At 42.8% G+C, this 22,025-nt stretch overlaps 2 protein-coding genes and 1 long non-coding RNA gene across 19 annotated transcripts in view; 1 reads left to right on the top strand and 2 right to left on the bottom strand.

The window, feature by feature from the left end:
* The first annotated feature begins 3,177 nt into the window (after positions 1 to 3,177).
* LOC110211980 (uncharacterized) lies at positions 3,178 to 10,106 on the top strand. Its single transcript, XR_002325541.2, has 2 exons — positions 3,178 to 7,239; positions 9,422 to 10,106. It is a non-coding gene; the product is annotated as an uncharacterized LOC110211980 (long non-coding RNA).
* Positions 10,107 to 12,115: 2,009 nt separating this feature from the next.
* Positions 12,116 to 15,360, bottom strand: HAX1 (HCLS1 associated protein X-1). The gene is given in 8 exon segments (XM_020991674.2): positions 12,116 to 12,410; positions 12,914 to 13,004; positions 13,105 to 13,211; positions 13,392 to 13,443; positions 14,016 to 14,203; positions 14,383 to 14,542; positions 14,544 to 14,637; positions 15,065 to 15,360. Coding segments are annotated over 8 exon segments (831 nt in total). The 5' UTR covers positions 15,118 to 15,360; the 3' UTR covers positions 12,116 to 12,324.
* A 1,768-nt stretch (positions 15,361 to 17,128) lies between these two features.
* UBAP2L (ubiquitin associated protein 2 like) overlaps positions 17,129 to 22,025 on the bottom strand; it is a 44,844-nt gene continuing 39,947 nt past the window's right edge. For 5 of the 17 annotated variants that reach the window (XM_020991661.2, XM_078156124.1, XM_078156131.1 and 2 more), the window contains 4 exons: positions 20,272 to 20,339; positions 19,282 to 19,479; positions 18,820 to 18,870; positions 17,280 to 17,913 (listed from right to left, as the gene is read on the bottom strand). In XM_020991661.2, the coding sequence (XP_020847320.1) occupies positions 17,818 to 17,913; positions 18,820 to 18,870; positions 19,282 to 19,479; positions 20,272 to 20,339 (413 nt within the window). In that variant the 3' untranslated portion in view covers positions 17,280 to 17,817. Of the gene's footprint in view, positions 17,253 to 17,279; positions 17,914 to 18,819; positions 18,871 to 19,281; positions 19,480 to 20,271; positions 20,340 to 22,025 lie in introns of those variants that run through there. The other 12 variants (XM_078156130.1, XM_078156136.1, XM_078156127.1 and 9 more) reach the window with 7 other exon arrangements.

Raw genomic sequence — 22,025 nt, 5'->3', positions numbered from 1 at the left:
CTCAGTTTCCTTATCTATAAAATGGAGATAATAATAGTACCTATCTCCGAGGGTTATTGTGAAGATCAAATGAGATGATATTTGTAAATCACTTTGAAAATCTTTTATTTATTTGTTTGGTTTTTTTAGGCAGTTGGGGTTAAGTGACTTGCCTAGGGTCACACAGCTAGCAAGTGTCAAGTGTTTGGTCTGAGATCAGATTTGAACTCGGGTCCTCCTTACTCCAGAGCCGGTGCTCTATCCACTGCACCACCTAGCTGCCCCTAATCACTTTGAAAATCTTAAAGCACTCTGTGAATACTAGCTGTTATTATTATTCATGAGAGTAGCAAACATTCTGCTTTATGCATTACTCGGTGTTAATGATCTAAGGATCACTGAACAAGGTTAAAACTGTTATTGTATCATTCAAATAATTTTGAAGGACTTTGATGTAAGGATGAGGAACATCTTGTTGGAAAAGACCCTTTAAAGCAGCATTTTGCTCTATCAAATCAAATGCTTTTGTAATCAACAAACACAGCAGAATCTTGTATTCTCTACATCTTTTAGACAATTGCATGATGGCCTCCAACACCAGCAAGTTTGTTAAACAAGAATACAGCCAACATCATATCCTCCACCAATATAGCTTAATTCATACCACTTTGTTAAGGAAAGGACTAGAAGAATTTTTTGATGATCCAAAAAATTAGGGAGACGTAACAGTCAAATCAGGTGCAACATGTACTTGTGAACAGTGCGGATGCAAGAGTAAGGAAGATTTACATGAACTTTGGTGTGTCCTACTGAGAGAAAGAAATATACTTCTTGCCTTAGAGCTGACATCAAAAGACAGAGGTTGCCAATGCCAGGTCCATAATGATGAGAAAAATTGTCATGGATGCTTTAGATAAACTTGTTCAGAAAAGAGGTTTTGAGAAAATTGGAACACTAATGCATTGTTGGTGGAGTTGTGAAATGATTCAACCATTTTGGAGAACAATTTGGAACTATGCCCAAAGGGCTATAAAAATGTGCATACCCTTTGACCCAGCAATAGCACTTCTTGGGCTATATCCCAAAGAGATCATACAAATGGGAAAAGGACCCACATGTACAAAAATATTCATAACAACTCTTTTTGTGGTGGCAAAGAATTGGAAATTGAGAGGATGCCCATCAATTGGGGAATGGCTGAGCAAGTTGTGGTACATGAATGTAATGGAATACTATTGTGCTATAAGAAATGATGAGCAGGCAGACTCCAGAAAAACCTGGAAAGACTTGTGTGGACTGATACTGAGTAAAGAGCAGAACCAAGAGAACTTTGTACACAGTAACAGCCACATTGTGCGATAACTAATATTGATAAACTTAACCCTTCCCAGCAATACAAGGATCTAAGATATCTCCAGAGGCCTCATGACAGAAAATGCTATCCACATCCAAAGAAAGAACTATGAAAGTTGAATTGCTATTTTTTTCTCCTCTGTTGAGTTTTGTTTCATCTTTTTGATGGTTCCTCCTATTGATTTTAATTTTTACTTACAACACCACTAATGTGAAAATATGTTTAGGAATGTAAACGTATAGCCCATATCAGATTGTGCGCTGTGTTGGGGAAGGTGGTGGGGAGGAAGAGGAAGAAAAATTTTAAACTCAAAAGCATATGGAAGTGATTATTGATAAATCAAAATAAATTAATAATAGAAAAAAGAAAAAAAAAGAAAAGAAAAGAGGTTTTGAGCTTTCCTTCAGATAGACCAAGAAAGACTAAGTCCAGGTGCCTGGAGAAAAAAACATTTTTGAATGTATCATTGGGCACAAGAAGTGGCTGACACCTTGGTACTGAACATAAGATAGAACAAGAAAAAAGTACTTTGCAATGCCTTCTTTGGAACAATTTGTCAAACTGAGGCTTGAAAAATACTTAAGTGGCAACACCAGGAAGAAAAGTTTAAAGAGAAAGAAAGAGAAAATGCTTCAAACAGTTTCCACATGTCTGAGGAAGCCAACATTGAACTCTAACCAAGGATGCAGTGAATTCTTTTCCTAGTTCTACTTCACCCTAGTAGAATCAGACTTTTTCATTTAAGTTGTAATTGAAGGCTGGCTGGTAAATATATAAATGTAAATTCATGGTAAGTGCTTTATTTTAAAAAGTTATCTCAATCTTACAAGATTTGAATATTCTTTTCTAATTCTGCCAAATGGCTATGCTTTTCAATGTTCATAACTAAATTTTAAATTTTATTCTAATTTCTAAGTACCTCTTAATTTCATCCTGCTAGCTATGTAAAGTTGACCTAACCTAGCTAGGAATATAGAATTATGAGATTAATTTAAGGAGTTTTGATAGTCAGAAGCAGCAAATCACTGAAATTTTTGTTGACTTTAACATAACAACCAAATTGTTCTTTCTTATAGTGGATAGAAACATTTTATTGTTTAGTTTAGCATGAAGTCAGGAGGATCTGAGTTCAATTTCAGCCTCAGACAATTACTACCTGTGTGACCCTGGGCAAGTCACTTTACCCTGCCTCAGTTTCCTCATTTGTCAAATGACCCGGAGAAGGAAATGGCAAACCACTCCAGTATTTTTGTCAAGAAAACCCCAAATGGGGTCATGAAGAGTCAGACACAAATAAAAACAACTAAACAACTATCTAGTTTTGTAAGAATGAAGTAAATGTATAGACAATAAGTTTGACTATTCAATAAAAATCAATCCTACCAATCATTTGAAAATCAATGTAGCAAAGTTGATTTAGAAATAATAGATATTTAAATACAATTATAAAATGCTTATAGGAGTTAGTGCTTTAGAAGGAAGGCCAAAACTCATTTTAAGTTATGTGACCAATTAAAGGCTTTAAAATTTAAGTAAAAATTGAAGCATGCAAAAATGTATAAATATTTTACAAGAGATGTTCATTTTTGTTCCTGAGGATACTAAAGCTATGAAACAAAAGGGATCATAGGGAAGGCTACCTTTTTTGTTTTGTTTTATTTTCAGAATTGGCTTCAAGGCCTTTCCTTTCTATCCATTGTTTTCCTTCATGCTCTTGTTTAGAAATCTACATCTGTTGAAAGGTACCCCATGAAATGGAGAGAAAGAAACATGTAAAAAAAAATTACTAGCTAACTGCTTTTGTCAAATTCTGTTTTCAGTTCTTAAAACTTTGTGTAGTTGATACTGTCCTTAAACTAACTTGGAAATAACCAATCACTAACAAGAAAAATATGTTCTTGTTCAGTCATGTCTGACTCTTCATGACCCTATTTGAGGTTTTATTGCCAGAGATACTGGAGTGCTTTGCCAGCTCATTTGACTGCTGAGGAAACTGAGGCAAACAGAGTGAAGTGACTTGCCCAGGGTCACACATACACTAATAAGTATCTCAGATACTTATTAGTATCTGAGGTCAAATTTGAACTCATAAGATGAATCTTCCTGACTCCATGTCTGGCCCTCTGTGCACTATGTACCACCTACCTGCTCTAAAAAAAAATATGGTGCAGGGCAAAGTAGACAATTTGCATCTACTAGGTAATCACCAACATTGCCTGCCTTCATTTCAGGATAAAGAGGTTGTTTCATAGGCCCATGGCTCTGTTATACTAATCAAGAATACATACATGTAAACAAGGATGACCAGTGGCTTGCTATCAACCGAGAGACGCAGAAAGTAGGTAGGCTTCTGGTGCTGAATGTTTATGTTTATATTTATTAGTAGTCTAAATTACAGGAGAATTTAGAAAATTTTTAAAGTAATGACACATGAAATTGCTAAAACCTTAAACAGGATAGGAAGTTAAATGAATTTTTAGAAATCAAAGAAGTTATTAAATATAAAGTTTGCAAGAATAGATGTAGTAAGTATCTGAAATCACCAAACTGTACAGTCAAAGCTAAAGCAGTGAATGAATGGTAGAAAGAGATCTAAGAAGAGTAATGTGAAAACTTGAAAATGTTTATAAAAAGGAGCTAGGATACTGGAGCATATTATCATGCAAGATTAGGTCATTAGTAGAGTAGTATATCCAATTTGTTGTTTGCTCATTAATAGATAGATACAAGGCAGTTAATAAAGACAGGAACAAAATTGTTTAAAAGGGAAGAAAAAGGATTATAAAAAAAAGCCAAGGATAGTTAGTATGAACAAGAAGAGTTTAAAGGATGATTTCATATTTTTCCAGAAGATAACTGAGGAGAGAGCTTTGTGTGTGTGAGTGTGTGAGTGTGTGTGTGTGTGTGTGTGTGTTACACAGCATAAGTGTCATGTGTCTGAGACCGGATTTGAACTTAGGTCCTCCTGACTCCAAGGCCGGTTCTCTATCCACTTCACCACCTAGCTACCCCTGTATATAATTCTTCTGATGGATTATTAGCATAGATTGTGGGATCTCTGTATCTTTTAAAAAGTTGTCTTTAAAATCTACCCTTTTACTAGTTTGTTACATGTCTCGTGTATTAAGATGACATCTTAAAGTTACTCATGCCAACTCTGAATCTAAAAATAGTGTATTTTTTAAAAGCCCTTGATGCATGTATACAAGAGTCTTATAAAGATTTTTAACAGATAGGAACATAAATATATAGACATTTTCTCAGTTACCTTTTTTCAATGTGATCTTTTTTTTCCAGATCTTTTTTCCCAGACCTTTAGTGTCTTCCTCTCCAGATACTTTGTGAATCAGTTCCTCAATAGTCAGTAAATCAATCAACAAGCATTTAAGCGCCTACTGTGTGCTACACACTATGCTAAGCACTGATGAAACAAAGGGTAAAAGATAGCCCCTGCTCTCAAGCAGCTTAGCTTCACCATATTGTCACCTCCCACACAGTATTCTCCAAGATCCAATCCATCTGCTTTTCCTGTCTTTGTCCTTTTTAATGCAATTTCTATTTCCTCTATAAGCACATCTAGAACTGTACTGTTATGGGGTTTTTTTTAGAGCATTTATTAAGTGCCTACTATGTGCCAGGCAGTTTGCTAAGCACTTTACAAATATTATCTTATTTAATCCTTTCAACAATCCTGAGAGGCTTTTTATTATTATCTTCATTTCACAGTTGAGGAAATTGAGGCAGATATAGGTTAAGTAACTTTTGTAGGGTCACAGAGCTAGTAAATGTCTGAGGCTGGATTTAAACTCAGATCTTCCTTGATTGCAGACCCAGTGCGCTATCCATTAAGCAACACTGGGGCTCTGCCAAAATGGGTTCTCATGGACCAGTCCCCCCTTTATATATGCTTTGGGATCTTTGAGTACTCAATTGCTTGATAAAGATGAAAATCACAGGATCAGAGTGTTTGCCCAGTTTGGCTAACAAGGAGGATGTGGGAGAATCAGTTTTGTTTGTTTGTTTGTTTGTTTGTTTAGGATTCCAGGTGTGGTGGTTCTGTTGTCCTTGACAGAGAAAATTTTATTATAAAACTCTCTGCAGATCTTTTCCACTTTTCTTGTTTGCTGTCCTCCTTCCGTTTCCATCCTTAAATGCACACAGGATAACTTTGCTTAGTTGACTATCTTACTCAGCTTTTTAAAAGCTTATCCTATGTTGCTTTTCTGCTTTATTAGGTAATGCTGCTCACCGTCATCTATCAGCTTAGTCATAAGATTTGACAAATGAGATCCTATTCTAAATGTGTATTGCTCGTGGTCCCCGTCTCCTCTTGGCAAGTGAGTTAGGCGTTTGCTGATTAACAAGTGCTTTTAAGGCTCTTTTTATCTCCTTGTTACGACAATTAATTTACATCAGTTAAACTTCTGTATAAAATTATTATGAATGGTGTCAATGTCATTTCTCCTATTACCTATTTTTTAATAGTAGTTTAAATAATTCATGATTGAGTGGTCCTAAGTATGTGCCATATCTTTTTCTCATTTTTATTATTCCATCTAGCTCTTTATTAATTCTGATCTTTGTTCTGACAAGTTGGTGGTCTGGTTGTACATACCTAACTAATTCAGTAATGACTTCATATTAGAATGGAGAAAATACTAGATGTTTGGGGCAGCTACATGGCTCAGTAGATCGAACTTCAGTCCAGGAGTCAGGAGGACCAGAGTTCAAATCCAGTCTCAGACACTTGACACTTACTAGCTGTGTAAGCTTGGGCGAGTCACTTAACCCCGCCATTGCCTCAACAACAACAACAAAATGCTGGATGTTGAGGTAAAAGACTTGGGTTCATATCCTGCCTTTACTACTTACTACTTCTGTGACTGTGGGCCTCATCTGTAAAATGAGAGTGTTGAGTAAGACAGCCTCTAAAGTCCCTTCTACCTCTAGTTGTATGATCCTGTGATTCCTATGTCAATAATAAATCTTTCACCGTCTGCTAAAGTGTAATTCTTTTCATTCTTTGTGATCATATTTAATGCCCACCATATCTAGTGCTTACCAATTCTTTTCTTAAAGAAATTATTCATGATATTAATTCATGAATTTTCTGTGCAGTCATCGGCTTCTCATATTCCTTCTTCGTGACCCAGGCTTTCCATTGTATTCCTCAGCTATTCCAATTTGACACTGATGTCATCAGGTATCATGGTGTATGTTGATTTAATTTGTTGGGGTATCAGTAAGTTCTTTGTAAATTGTCTTTACCTCTTAGTCCTCTGCAACTTATGTTGGTGTATAAATTGCAATTATTTTCATGGTTGTCTTTTTGCAAACACTTTTCATAAGCACTATAATACCAAATGGCTAAATTTCATGTAATAGTTCTCGTTGTCTCTGAATATAAGATCAACTTCTCCAACTCTTTTTTTTTTTTTTGCCTTTCCAAGGAGCCCCTATGAACCAGCCTTCCAATTAGTTTTAATTTTTTTTTCTTCTGGCTTCCGTTATACAAGAATGTAAAGATGGATGTGATTTGGCTCCTTCAGCAGCATAGCCACTCACTGGTCATATATAGGACAAGGATCTCACATTTAGAGTGCCAACTTCCATGTTAAAGTTTATAGACAGTCTAAAAACTGCCTAATTCTAAGCACCCTCTGCCACGTTTTCCACCCCTCTTCTGCTCTGCCAGTGCTCACACATAGTTTAACAAACACATTCATTCATTCACACATTCAATCTGCCACTGTCTCTGTAAAGTTTGAGGAGTGTCTGCAGAAGACTGAGGACCATTTTGTGTTTTTATTTTACAGGTTGCCAGGGCCAAAGAATTCATCACCTAATGGGCAGCCCCCTGGAAATAAAGCTTGCCCTCACATTCCTTCCAACCTCATTTCACCTAGGTAAAAATAACAAGATCTTATGTCATCTGGTACTTTACAGTGATAAAGCACTTCTTTCACATGTTAATTAGCAATTACATCCTGACCACATGCCTATGTGGGAGATATGGCAGGCATTATTTCCACTTAATAGATGAGGAAATTGAGACCAATTTCCATTTCTGCTTGACCACCTGAATGATACTGATGATAACTGTACACTCAGGAGGAGACTGTCCCCAACCCTCATTGACTCTTTTTTGGTTTGTTTTTGGTTTTTGGTGAGGTAATTGGGATTAAGTGACTTGCCTGGGGTCACACAGCTACCTCATTGACTTTTTAAAGAAGTCATAAGCTAGTCACAATGATTCAGATGTAATCAGTGATAGATAAGGGAAACTGATCCTGCTTTTATTGAGTTCAAAGTTCTGCTGTAGATGGGAAACTGCAGCAATATTGTTATTGGGATCCTCTTATGGTTTCTGTTCTCGTCTGTCTTCCACTCTGGCTCTTATATGTGATTTTCCCTTTAAAGCTTGTCTGTCCCCTAATCCTTTACCCAGTATGTCCCTCCATCTTTCATACTAATTGCCTTATTTAAGAGGAGGTATGGTACAATGAAAAATAAATTAGATTTTAAGTCAAAGGACTCAGGTTCAAATCCTAGCTACATCACTTAACCCCCCAGCATGACCTTAGACAAGTCATTTCATCTCTGCACCTACTTTTCCTTTCCTGAAAGGGAAGCAGGCTGCCAAGCTAGCAAATGTCTATTCCAGTAAAGCCCTGAACTTTACACCAGTCTGAATAATCATCAAGAAATCCAGTGAAGGGGCAGCTAGGTGGTGCAGTGGATAGACCGCCAGCCCTGGAGTCAGGAGGACCTGAGTTCAAATTTGGCATCAGACACTGGACACTTACTAGCTGTGTGTGACCCTAGGCAATCAGTTCACCCCCCCCATTGCCTCAACAACACACACACACACACACACACACACACACACACACACGAATCCAGTAGAGAACTACTGTGACTTGTCCCATCCCAGAATTGCACAAAAGTCTGCCATACACCCAAGGGCAATAGGGCCATCGACAACACCAGAGTCACCACAAGATAGCCTCCCAGTGGGACCAGAGAGGGCCAGGGCCACATGTAGCTTTTGAGGCTCTGTGTACAGAGGCAGCAAAAGCAGAGGGCTCCCCTGAGAAAACCCCAAGGGGGTCAGAAAGCCTGAGAATGAAGGCTTTTGAAGCCAAGGGAGCAAGAACCCAGTGGCAGCAACCAGCAAAGCAAGGTGACGCTCAGACTGGGGCTCTGACATCCCGAGCACTTTGTCCTGAGATGCCAGAGAAAGCCTTCAAGATCCAGTGTTCTGAATGCAGAAACCCAGAAGGTGCCTAAACCTTGGTTATACTTGTCCCTGGGAAGTGAAAGTCAGCACAGGAATCCAGGAGGCCGAATTTGAACTCAGGTCCTCCCGACTCCAGATCAAAGAGGGCCAAGCATCACAGCCCAGAGTTCAGCAAGGGATGGCACCTGGCCCTAGCATAAAGGTCCAATTCAGAAACTAAAGCTGGAGACATGAATACATTTTTAGAAATATTGACCGGTATAAAAAACTATTACAAATCTAAAGAGTCTTCCAAAAGAGAATGGCAACTCTGTAACAACTGTAAACTCAAAAGAAAAAATTAGATCTTTCCACAAGGAGTACATGAATACTTAGAAGAAATGAAACAGTGAATAAGAAAAAATGAAATTAAAGCTCTGGAGGAAAAAAACTGGAAGGAAATTAAATAGTTTCCCAAACAGGAATCAGTTGCTCCATGAGATAGCAAGAAATATTAGAAAATCAAAACATTAAAAATACAAAAGAAAGTATAAGATATCTGACAGGAAAAGTAACTGACCTGGAAAACAGGTCAAGGAGAGAAAATTTAAAACACTATACCTATCTCCTACCAAAGAGGTACTGAAATTAAAGTGCAGAGTCACATACATTTTTGGACATAGGCTCTAGAAATTTGTTTTGCTGGACTATGTATATTTATTAAAAGGTTTTTATTTTTGTTGTTTTAACTGTTCAAGTGGAGGGGCAGCAAATGGGAAATTAATGCTTGTCAAAATAAATAGTTTTTAGAAAAAAAGAATCATTGGATTAGCTGGGAAAAACCATCTTTTTTTTTTTAAAAACTCCAGTCACTATACTTCAAGACATAAATGAAAATTTCCTGAATCCATTAGAATCAGTAGACAAAGTGAAGACAGAATTCACCAACCACTTCTTGAAACTCTGAAAGAAATCCAAGAAATGTCATAGCCAAGAACAAAAGCTGCCATGTCAAAAAAAAAAGTACCAGAAGACCACAGACAATCACCCAAGACCTGGAAGGAAACCTCTACAGTAAAGGAGAGACTTTGGCCTACAAATATTCCAAAAAGCAAAAGAGACAGACTTACAACCAAGAATAATTTAACTTCACAAAGCCAAACATAATTCTACAGGGGGAAAATGGACTATTTAAGGAGTATAGGACCTTTAAACATTTCTGGTGAAAATAAAAAAGCTGAGTAAAAACTTTGAAATACAGGCACAAGACTACAAAGAAACATAGAAAGGAAAACTTATTTGAATAATTGGAAGGATGATGCAGTGCTAATATTCTAACAGGAGAAGAAAAGTATCCCTGCAAAACTTTAATGTCTTCCTTATGATGGAAAATGCTAACCACATCCAGAAAAAGAACTATGGAGTCTGAATGTAGATGGAAGCATACTGTTTTCACTGTTTTTTCTTTCTTGTGGTTTTTCACTTTTGTTCTGATTCTTTCACAACATGACTAATGTGGAAATATGTTTAACATGACTGTACATCTATAACAAATCAGATTGCTTGCTGTCTTGGGGAGGGGAGAAGGAAAGGAGGGAGGAAGAAAAATTTGGAACTCAGATCTTACAAAGATGAATGTTGAAAACTATTTACATATAATTGGAAAAAAACAGTTTTAAAAAAAGAAATTTAATGTCTTCAAAGGGCTTTAAGGGAGTTAAATAAGAAAAACAGAGGTCTTCATAATGGATTAGTTCTGTTTTGAGGGCTTAAAGGAAAGACGTAAGGGTAAAACTCATGTACAAAGGGGGAAGAAGGGGGCAGAACTTCCTATTTTGAATGTTTGGGGTGCAGGAGAATATATAAACATGAAGAAGTTAAACTGTGTATCATCTCTCATTTTTATCTGAAATGGAAGAATGGAGGCTGAAAGTCATAAATAGGTACACAGTTTGGTATAGAAATACATCAAACTCAGGAAGGAAAAAAGTAGAGATAGGATAGTAGTTAATGATACTGTCTTTTTTTTCCTGGCAATTGGAGTTAAGTGACTTGCCCAGGGTCACACAGCTAAGTTAAGTGTCAAGTGTTTGGTCTGAGACTGGATTTGAACTTGGGTCCTCCTGACTTCAGGGCTGGTTCTCTATCCACTGCACCACCTAGCTGCCCCTTAATGATACTGTCTTAAGAATGACTTTGAGTGACATGATCATTTTGACTATCATACACAAATTAAAAATAAAAGACATACAAAGAAAAACACTTTCTGCATCCAGAGAAAGAACTGATGAAAAGAAGTATATATAGAATCATTTTATATATATATATATACCTATTTTTATCTAATGGTAGCCATCTCTAGGGCAGGGGAAAAGGGAGAAGGAAAAAAAAAAAGAGGGAGAATACCTGGGAGGGAATAGCTATAAGCAAAACTTCCAGCCTTAAAAGGGAAAGTAAGAAGGGGAAGTAAACAAAGAACTAGAGGTTAAAGGGGTACCTTAAAATGCCCCCTAAATAACTGTGGAATGAATGAACAAGTTGTGATATATGAACCTACGGGAATATTATTATATTGTAAGAAATCATGAGAGAGGCAATTCAGAAAATCCTGGATAGTATGAACCAATACAGAATGAAATGAGCCGAACTAGGAAACCAATTTATATGAGGAACTAACATAAAGAAAAAGAACTCTGAAAGACTCAAGAACATGCAGAGCAATGTCTCCAGAGGACTTACAGATGAAGCATGTTATCCACCGCCTGATGGAGAGGTGCTGAACACAAGGTGAAGAAACATAAATATTTGTGGACCTAGCTACTGTGTGAACTCATTTTGCTTGACTATGCTTATTTCTCTCAAGAGTTTTGTGTTTTTCTTCCTGTTGATTAGGGAGGGGAGGTTTGGGGAGGGAAGAGGAGAAAGCTAGCATTAGTAACACAAAGAAAAAGAGGCCCACTAAAAAGTTTGGTTGTTTTTTTTTAATTAATGCACAAAAAGAACAGACAAGAAGGGCAGTTTTGAAGTTAACAGAATTTGTTCTATACCTTTAAAAAAATGCAAGCAGTATGAAATGGAGATTTAGGATTTCATAGATTCCTTTGCACAATCTGCTATGTGTATTTAAATATTTAAGTTTAGAGTATAAAAATAAAATGAAGATGTTGGTATAATGACCTCTAAGGTCCTCCAAGCCTATGATCCTATGTGAAAATTTGAAACAACCAAGACTGAATAGACTGCCTCCCCTAACCTCTCTTTAAGCCACTGGTCTCCTTCTCTGCAGGCCCTACCAAATCGCCAGCATTTGATAACATCAGCTACTTCTTAGTAGATGTCTTGGGTTAGGACTGTTGTGATTTTTTACAAGTTTGATTCCAGCAACTTTATTTCCTAGTGAGGAATGTTCCCCACTAGGAATGTTAATACTTGATTCAAGTACAAGAATACAAGAATATTTATACTTGATTCTCATTCATTAGGAGGTGGAGGCAGATCAAAGAGAAACAAAAGGCCCAGGACAGGCCTTAGAGGGAACTAGGTACACCAAGAGACTGAGGCAATAGCATAAATAAAGATTTTATTTGGGGGGGAGGGGGGAGAGTGGAGGGTACCTTTTCCTTTACCTGTCAAATTCCTTACCCCCGCCCCTCCCAATGCTCTCACTGTGGCAGGAAAAGCAGCTGAGCCAGCTAGTGATATCAGGAACCCCAGATAGTAATGAGTGGGGTGAGGAGGGGAGGGATGGAGTACTCCACGAAGTCAACTTGGGCTACCAAGACCGGAACCATCGTCTTAGGAATGAATCCAGGATGGTAGAGCTGTCCCCCAAGTCTGGAGGCCGTGGGGTGCCTGAATCTGGAGGAGAGTGATACATCCAGGTAGGAAGGGATGAACCAGAAGTGTGTCAGATGGAGTATCCTGAATTCCAGGCACACCTGGCTATTTGCTGTTCCCTGTAAAATACCTTTCTTCCCCTAGCTCCAGGCCTTTGCAAGGGCTGATCCCCTTGTCTGGTTGACAGAATAACTTTGAGTGCTTTTTTTACTTATCTGTGCACATGTGGTTTCCCCCATTAGAATGTGGCACCCTTAAAGGCAGAATGATTTTATTTTTGTCTTTACCTCCCCAGGTTCTAACACAGTAGTAGATGTTTAATAAAAGTTTGTTGAATGTATTTGAGAGGTCAAGAGGGGAAAGGGGGAACAGGATAGAGCCTTATACAGTGTAGGAAGGAACTAGGGAGAGCAAAAGGAGAATTAGAGGAGAAGACAGCCCAATTAACTCAGCTCCTCCTTCAAGGGTCTTTCACCCCTGTAGCTCAGGGATGGTCTCACCAATCCCTTCCCTCCCTGACTCACCATCTCTAGAACTGCCATCTGCTTCTCGACGGGTTACTGTGGTTTCTTTGTGGCCCTCACTATCTACGACAGTCCGTCGCTCCTCCACCGTCTGTGGGAACAGCCACCCCACTCATTCCAGATCAGAACAGATGACATTTTCCATGGACCCCAGCCCTTCACAACCCCCCAAACCATGCCATCTAGCTCACCCCATCTGGTCCAGTGATTTTGGTAACGGAGACACTTCTGAAGTACGATTTAGGCTGGGGCTGTAGGACTTGACCCAAACCCTCCTGTGAGACCCGGGAATCAAGATCTGGTTGGGGCGGGGGGGAGAGAAGAGATGAGGCATGAAAGAAAAACAAAGTTGGGAGGGGTATGAGATACTCAGGAAGCAAGCTGGAAATGTTCTGGGTTAAGAAGTGAACTTGAGTGTGTAAAGGGTGTGTGTAAAACTTCAAAGAAGGTAATCAGGGACCCCTTCCCTCAGACTTACCCTTGTCCTCTCTATTTGCAGTATCAGGGGTCACTGGCCACATGTCATCAAACTGCAAAAGGAGCCACAGCTGATGAAAGGGGCCCCTTTTGAAGAGAAGCAACCCATAGCCCCCCAACTCCATCATCTGCCCTGCCCCCTTCCTGAACTACCCTCTACCTCGGGGCTCACTGTGGTATAGTGACAAGGGCAATGGATTTCAAATCAGGGGACCGAGGTTTTGAATTCTGGCTCCCCCACTTATTCTGTGACCTTGGACAAATCACAAGGTTCACTTCTTTGGGTCTATCCCTTTATCTGTAAATGGTAGACTAAATGTAGACCTCTGTGGTGTCTGACTTCTACAGGTCCCTCACTGAACTTGCCCCGCCTTCCAGGGCTCATCATTCCCCACCTTGCCAAGCTCTGCCCCTCTCAATCCTGCTCTGCCCTCACAGGGCCCCAGCACTAATGTACTAATGTTTAAAGTTCCGTCAGGTTGGACTATCAGTCTTGGAAGGTGCATGTTCTTTCTCCTCCATTAGACTAAGAGTTCCCTGAGATTTAGGAATCTCATCCCAGGCGATTTCTCCCAAGTCCCTTAGGCAAAGGTTTAACTGGATTTTCAAGGGCAACGGGACTCACCCCAGGAAAAGGCCTCTTGGAGTCCCAGTCTGGGACTACTTTGGGAGGTGAGTGCCCCAGATCACTCTCCGAGTCCCGGCTGAAAATCCTAGCCCGGTGACTATCTGGATACTTGAGCATCGAATCCCGGATGGTTTCCCCCTCCCTGCGTCTCTCATTTGGGGCCTCTGGCTCTGGGCCTGGGAGCTCTGCAAAAGCGGAATGGAAAATCAGGGCTGGGGTGGGGGGAAGCCTTGTGTTTCCTCTGCCTCCCCAAAGTCATTTCTCCGCTAGTCCCCTCACACCCTTCTCCTTCGTGCCCCCAAACTTTCTCCGGGCTGCAGTACTGGAGGCCAGGTTATCAAAGTGCTGAGGGGACCACACCCACCAGGGGGGCGGGAGGGCAGGGTCCAGGCCCCCATGTCTCCGAAAATACGGTTGAAGTCCCGAATCAGTTCGTCAAAGCCAAAGTTATCGTGGAAACGCATCTCATCTTGAGGGCCAAAACTAAAGCCAAAAGTGTAGTCCTCGGGGGGATCTGGGGCTTCCAAACCGGGGACCCCAGGTACCTCCTCCTCCTTCTTCCTCCTCATCTTCATCATCTTCTTCTCTAGTCATCCCTCCAAAGAAGGGATCCCTGGGTCTGGGAGGTAGAGAAAGAACCACAAAGATGTCGACACCAAAAGGCAACTACAGCAAGCCAGTGGCTCTGGGGAAAACGCTGCAAACGTCGGGGCTGCTACGTTTTGTGCATTAGTGTTTTTAACAGAATGTGCAGTTGTGTGTCCCCTGGAGGAGGGGGGCCGCCCCCCCTACTCCTCATCACTCTCCTAAATCAGGCTAGGCTGGATAAGCCAGTGCTTCAGGTGACCTCATGATCCTGAGAGTGGTGGGGGGAAAGACGGAAAAGGGGGAAGTCTGTGTGTGTGACACCCACCCCCACCGCCGCCACCTGTTGGGATAGTTTGGCCAGGTGTACCGTATAGTCGTCGGGGGAGATAGAGGGAGGTGTTTGGCCTCCCCGTCGGAAGGCCGCCCTCCCCCCTTACCCGTTCGGGCCCCACTCTCACCTCTGAGGTCCCGGGAATCCGAAAAAGCCCCGGAAAAAGTCGAATAGGCTCATCCCTCAGGCGGGACTCGAACCCTCCACCTCCCCTTAACCCAAGGCCCGGGAGGGCACCGGACCGCGGGGATCCGCCACACTGCCGGAAAGTGATCTTAGAACCGGGGGTGGGCGGGTCGATCCAGCCACACTGCCGAAAAGCGAGAGAGCAGTACGACCGCACTACTGGAAAGCGAGGAGAGCCGGCAGACTGGCCACGTTACAGTTGATCTAGACTTTAGGGTCGTCCCGACACTGATGGAAAACTAGTCACAATGTCGTAAAAGGAACGTGAGAGCGGGCTCATGGGAAGGTGGGAGCGGCGAGACCGGAGGGAGGCTGGACCAAGGGGTAGGGCGATAGACAGGAGGTGGGACAGAACCGGACGGAGGCAGAGCATGTCCGAGCCGAGGCGAAGGAGGTCGGGGTCTTACTGCCATGAAGCTATCCGTGGTTCAGTAAGGGGGGGGGGCTTCCCGGTTATTAGGGTCTTCTCCTCATCTCGCAGAGGCTTTCAGAGACAAGTGGTTATGGAAGCAGAAACCCTGCATCCTTTCATCCGTGCGTCTTTGCCCTCCCGGCCGCTGCCCGGGGGTGCCTTTAGGGATCGCACCCGGGGTGTCATCAGCTCAGCTCAGCTCCTGCTCCCCGGCCCTACTGCACTGAGTGATTTGACGCCCCCGCCCCTCCAGAGGCTTTGTCTCTACCGAAGACCCTGGGTACCCAGCCCTACCATGCTTGAGAGCCCAGAAGCCCTGCGTCCTGGGAGGGGAGCAGGGCAGAGAACAGCCGGTGCAACAGGAAACCCAGAACCCCTTACGTTGGAGTTGCTTCGAGACCTCGGGCAGGAAGAGGGCTGGGGCTTGGTCTGGTCAGGAAACCTAAGCTAGAAACAGTGCAGGGCCTCGGCACAAACCTACATTTCGGGGGCAGATAGAGGTCCGGCTCTGGAGTCAGGAGGACCCGAGTTCAAATGCGACCTCAAACACATGAAAACTCACTAGCTGTGTGACTGGGCAAGTCACTTAACCCCAATTGCCTCACAAAGAAAAAGAAAAAACAAACAAAAATTCTCCTACCTTTCGAGGCGCCCTCCTACGTCCATCCCCCCACCCCTGCCCGACCTAATTGCCCCCAAAGCCTTGCCAGGATACGTGGGCTGAACCGAGGTCTCCTTTGGGGGAAACGGGAAGACTCATCACTGGGGCCCAGAGAATAGGGTTTCCCGCCAGCCCCTCGTGGTTAGCAGTTGTTTAAATCAGAAAGGGACACGAGAAGCTGGGGAAACTCCTCAGTGGAATAGTGGGTAAATTGTGTGTCCCACCAAAAAAAAAAAAACCCTCAACAGAACTGGGCTCCTCATTGGATGAGATCCAGGTGACCATCTCCAAGGTGCTGTCAGCTCTGACGTTTTAAATTCTGATTCTTGACAGGCTGTTATGTCTAAAAACAAGACGTCTTCAAGGTGCTTTCCATGTTAACAAAGGCAATTGGAGACATGAAGACACAGATTTACTCCATCATCACCCTTAATTATTAAACTTTGTAGAAACAAGAGGGTTAGCTTTCCTTTGGCCCCTAGGATAGCAATGATTCGATGGAAAGGGAAGCTGGAGTTGTGTGGTGGCCAGGGGGAGGGGTCAGATGAGTTTATTGCTACCTTCCCCCACTACCCCTCTCCAAGTATGCTCTCTATTCCCACCACTTTCTACCTAAACAAGACCCTCAATGAGAAAAGTTCAGGAGCCTCTTTGGGAGAACGGCAAGAACTAGTATGGTCTTCAACCCCAAGGAAAAAGAAAACCACAAACTGGTTCTGCCAGTGTTGTGTACCCTTCTCCTGGGTGCTTCCCAAGTAATGTTTAGAGCAGCCCATGTTCCATTGCTTTTCTGTCTGAAAATATTGTTTCCAACCCAGTTTCTCCCCACTGCCCTTCTCACTCCCTAGTTTAACACTAAAGGTGAGGTACTTCTGAGAATTGAGCTGAATGACTCTCAGGGTCAGGAAGAAGGGGACACCGGCACATCATGGTTAGGAGTTGTTAAAGGGCGAAGATTTCATTTTATTCCACTGCCTTCGGAGCCTGCTAGTAGAGGCCCAGTTGGTACAGTAATACTTATTCACCCAGCTGGTCATCAGGGAGACTGAGGACATCCTAGACGAAGCAAGAATGGGCAGAGGCTGAAGGTAGAGGTTTTCTTTTTATATATACAAGACACATTAATCCATTAAATTTGAGGACACAGTACAAAAAAAAAACCACTTCAACTAATTCATCTGACAATTCTGTTCATATTCATGACTTTTTTGTTTTGTTTTCCTAATAATAAAAAGGGAGACTTAGGGCTGTTGGGCTGATGATATCTATTTGGAGTCCTCTCCCCCAGCCACTTCCCACCACCAGGGTGAGCAGGAAGAGGAAGAGGAAGGCCAGAGCCCACAGCAAAGAGTTTCATAATCTTGAATGCAGGGGTAATGTAGGGAGAGAAGAAAAAAGAGAAAGGAAAAAAATACAAATCCTATATTACATACAAGAGGATAGGTAGGAGAGGAAAGAAATGGGCCTTCAGAAGTGAAGCTGAGGCCTGGGGCAGGCTGCAGGGGGGGCAGCAGGACCCTCCGCTCCACGTGCTTTTGTGTTGTAGCTGTTTCCTTAGGTGCCAGGCTGAGAGGCCCTCTCGCCAGGTAGGGGGGCCAAAGAGGTGAAGAGGGCCAGGGCCTCAGTTGGCCCCCCAGCTGTAGCTGTTGTAGGCAGACTTGCTGCTCTGGGGCTTCTGCGGGATGGAGCTGGTCTGGCTACGTTGCCCGCTGCCCGTCTGCAGGGGAAGGGATGTTGGGGGGGGAGGGGGAGGACAGGGAGGAGAAAGGAGGCCAATTAGCAGGGACCTTTGGGTGGGAAGGCCTGGGAACTGTCAAGTTCCTCCATTTCTCCTCCTGCCAAAAGATCATTCAAAGGCTACACTGCCAAAAGATCATTCAAAGGCTACACTTTCCCTTAAGCCCTTAATCCAAAGAAGTTGTTGTCTGCATAATCGGTGGAACCCTTGGAAGTTCTAGTCCCTCTCTGGTCAGCAATAGCACAATTCTGATTTCAAGACAAGAAGAAAATGCAGAGGGCAAGATGTCTTCAGAGCTCATCTAAGGGCCTATGTCAGTTTCTGCTCATTCTCCATCTTACCCCTCCACCTCACCAAAAAGGCCACTCATCTGGAAAAAGATTCTCAGATGAGTGGTCAAGAGCTGGTTTAACTGATTTTGATCCGTGTGATTCCTTATTTGCACTGCCTTAGAAATAAGGGGGCACTGTTCGAAACAAGGGAGCACAGCCTTCCGCTGTGGAGATAGGGCACTAACAGAACGGGCTCCACAACACCCCTTCCACTGCCCCGCCCCCATCACATCACTGGACACCTATATACTAAGCAGGGTAGTGTGGGGAGACTTGTCTATGGTCCCCAAGATTCAGATGCTTTCCCAAGAACCCTATCCATTCTAATAGCCAAGTGCCTTCTACAATTGGGAAGAGAGAAAAGGAGAGGAGGAGAAGGGAAGGGGAGGCCGGAGAGCCCAGCAAGGTGTGTGAGTGTGTCTATGTGTGTCTGTGTATCCCGATTTGTGGCCGCGCAATCTTTCTTCTCCTTGATTTCCCCAGGGCTGTGGCAAGTGGGGTTTGGGACTGGCAGGGGGTAGGTACAATTATATCATTCAGAGAGTTTCATTACCTGCTCCTCCTGCTGGCGCTGGCAACAGAGAATCATCTGCAAATATGGTAGCTGAGGCAGAACCAGGATATATGGAAAATAAAGGGACAAACTTTGACAATAGAAATCCATGGTTAGAAGGGAAAGCTATAGTGGCAGGATTGGGGAGGGGTGGGGCATGGTCCAGGGCTATTGGGAAAATATAGGGGACAAAATGTGCCACAGTGGGGAGGGGACTCAAACTCCCTCCAGGTACCTATCAGGCTGAGAAAAGAGCTCCCCAACGTGGCCCCCTCTCTGTCAACTCCCTTGCCGGCAGCTTGTGTCATGTACGCTTGTGTCTGTGTGTGTTGTGTGCCCATGGCCGGCGCTGGGGATAGATGGGGAAAGGGAAGGGAAGAGGGAAGGGGGGAGGCAGCTTTAAGGAGTGGTAGGGAAAAGGATCAGTGGGGGAAGAAAGACAAGAGGGGAATAGTGTGTTACCTGGCCATCCTGCTGCAGGTGGTGATGGAGGATCTGGGAGTGTGGCTGCTGATGGGGGGTCAGGATGTGCATAAAAGGGGCTGGCGGATAGGCAGCGGCTGTGGCCGGATTGATAGGCCCTCCACTCCCCAGGGCTGAAGGCAAGTTGAAGGAGGCAGCAGGAGTTCCAGAATGAAAACCTTGTTTCTCAAAGGACTGCTGTTCAGGGATGGGTGAAAAGCACAATGGCATCAGCAGGACCATTCCTGACTACTCCTGATTTCTTATTCTCTAACACTTCATCCTTCATTCTTGGCAATTCATCGAACTAGACTGAAAACTCCAAGAGAGCAAGATCCTAACTTCCATTGTCTTCTATTTTTGCCTACCTTGCAGAGATTTAACTACAGGTTAAAAGTGCCAGTGACACTTGTTGAATTTAGGACTGTTATGTGTAAAGGTAGATAGCATTCAGAACTACTTTCGAGTTCTCAGAAGAAATGAAGTAGTTTGAAAATTCTTGGGCACTGATGGCCTCGAAAATGGACATCTCCCCAAAATCCTTGGTAAATTATAGTAAACTCTTGATAGCTGCCATCGTGGGGGGAACAGTGAATAAGCAACCAAATCGATGGATAATCCAAAAGCCTTACTTCAGCTATTACGGTCCTACTTTTCCTTTACTACCATCACTTTCTTTCTGTACTCATCCACTTCAGGAATGGCAGGGGCCAAAAACGGGGAGAGTGAGGGCCAAGAGAATCCCAGTCAATCTCAGGATTACTGAGAGTTGGTTACTCCTCATCTTTATCTGTCGTTTCTACTCTTCCATTTCATTCTGAAGAAGTAGGGGGGGAACAGAAATGATAAGCCTTTAGAGAAAGGAGATTTTTTTTAAGATCAAATGCCCTGATCCAAGAATTTGGGTCTCTTGACTAGCTCAAGGCCTACTCTGCACCATCATTACAACAGCCTCCTTCTCTACCTCTGCTCAGTGAGCTAAGGACCTACCTGAGTTTTGGAGTACACAGAACCCGAAATATCTGGCACGCCTGTATTACTGGAGGTGACTGATACACCTGAGAAAGGAAAAAATAGGAGGATTAACATAGCTGACTGTCCTTTTCCCCTGGTTCCTGAGTCAGTGGAGGTGGGAAATAGGTTGATAGGGGAGGTCAACGTAATGGTATCTGAGGCTCTTCCAACTAGATCACTTCATGGGAAGCTTCAGTCCAGTCCCAATAGGAGCCCATGATACAAAGGCTCCCTAAGGATTAGGTTGGCTTGTTTCTGAGCATGGGTAAAAGGTGACAGTCCACCTTCCAGTGAAGCCTACATCCAAAACCAGAGTTAACACAAACAATCTCCAGGACCCTCTGAACCAAATTCCAACAGTAATTCAATAACTTTTAGAAGTTAATTTAAAATCATTTCACCCTTTCACCTTCCCACCCCAATTACATCTACTTCAATATGCACCAAACCTCTATCCAAGTACCAAGGGAACTCCCGGGCTCCAGAGCTATATGTCAAGGTGAATGCCAAAACAAAAGAGGCCAACTCGGGTCTACAGCTAGTCTCCCTTACCTGACCTCCACGCTCACTCAGAAGTGGTCACAGTCTCAATTTACTCATACCAATTTTCCCAGAGGTGTCTGCTAGAGGTATAAATGGGGCTGGCATACAGATCACCATGTAGGCAATGGGCATAGAAGCCACTGTCCACAAGGAATAGAGAATTCAAATGCCATTTACATAGTCCCGTCATCTTAGTTGCCAGAGTTTTAAGTCAGATATCCTGTCTCACATCTTCCTGAAAGGAAGTCTCTCCTACTGCTACAGTTCCAGGGTAACCAGAGAGGGATACAAGCCATTTTCTACAGTAATCAAACCACAGTTGAAGATCCCCCCACATATTATCTTTATGCCTTATTGATATCCTATCCCTTAACACTGGAGGTACTCATTCCAGACCTAGAATCCAAGTCCTTCTTTACATTCAAGCCTGCCGTGTCAGCTTCCAGTCATCTCAAAATGGAGACTGCATATCCAGCTGAGGCCTTCTCAACAGAGAAAGGGACATCCTAGCCAGAAAAATCCCTCCCCCATACAAGTCCTGACCAGACCAGGTATAGGAAGCTCCCATCTGACAATAAACATTCCCCTGTTCCCAGGGTAGCCTCCACTCTATATCTCAAGGCACCACAGACAGATGAGGGAAAAGGACAAAGAATATCGTCAGTTATTTGTTTCCTTTTTAAGCCCTAGATGTTTCTCTTAGCTAAATTTGCAATGGAAGCAAAATTTCTGATTCCTAAGTATTAGGGTAGGAACCCAGTTAGAGGAAGTGTGTAAGAGGATAAGATTAATGCTAGATGGGATAAGAGTTAATTTTAGAAGGCAAACCCAAAGGCAACACAGGTTTGCCTTTACTGATAGAGATAGTTAGCTGATACTGCTGGGGGCCCCTTGGGAAATCGGGTGTCACTGACATAACAGAATGAAGGGCTAGGTTTTCCATTTGTGGGTGGAGAGATATGTGAGTCCTCTATGACACCTTGTCTAGCTCTGATCAGGGGCCATTAGGAGTAAATTCCCAGTTCCCATGATAAATATCTTTTTGGAGAGAGGGTAAGGCAAAAAGACAGAGAAAGAGGAAAACCCTCAGTCTCACAGCTATGAAGTAGGGAAAGAAATTAAGGTTAACAACTAGAGGGGTCTTCACTCCAACTAAGGGACTAGGCAAGATCCTCTCAAGATTACAA

The sequence above is a fragment of the Phascolarctos cinereus genome, unplaced genomic scaffold, assembly GCF_003287225.1.
Source record: "Phascolarctos cinereus isolate Bilbo 61053 unplaced genomic scaffold, phaCin_HiC Scaffold_5;HRSCAF=322, whole genome shotgun sequence".
Lineage (NCBI taxonomy): Eukaryota > Metazoa > Chordata > Mammalia > Diprotodontia > Phascolarctidae > Phascolarctos > Phascolarctos cinereus.
Note: the sequence above shows the minus strand (reverse complement) of the source record. Positions and strands in the feature narration are given on the sequence as shown.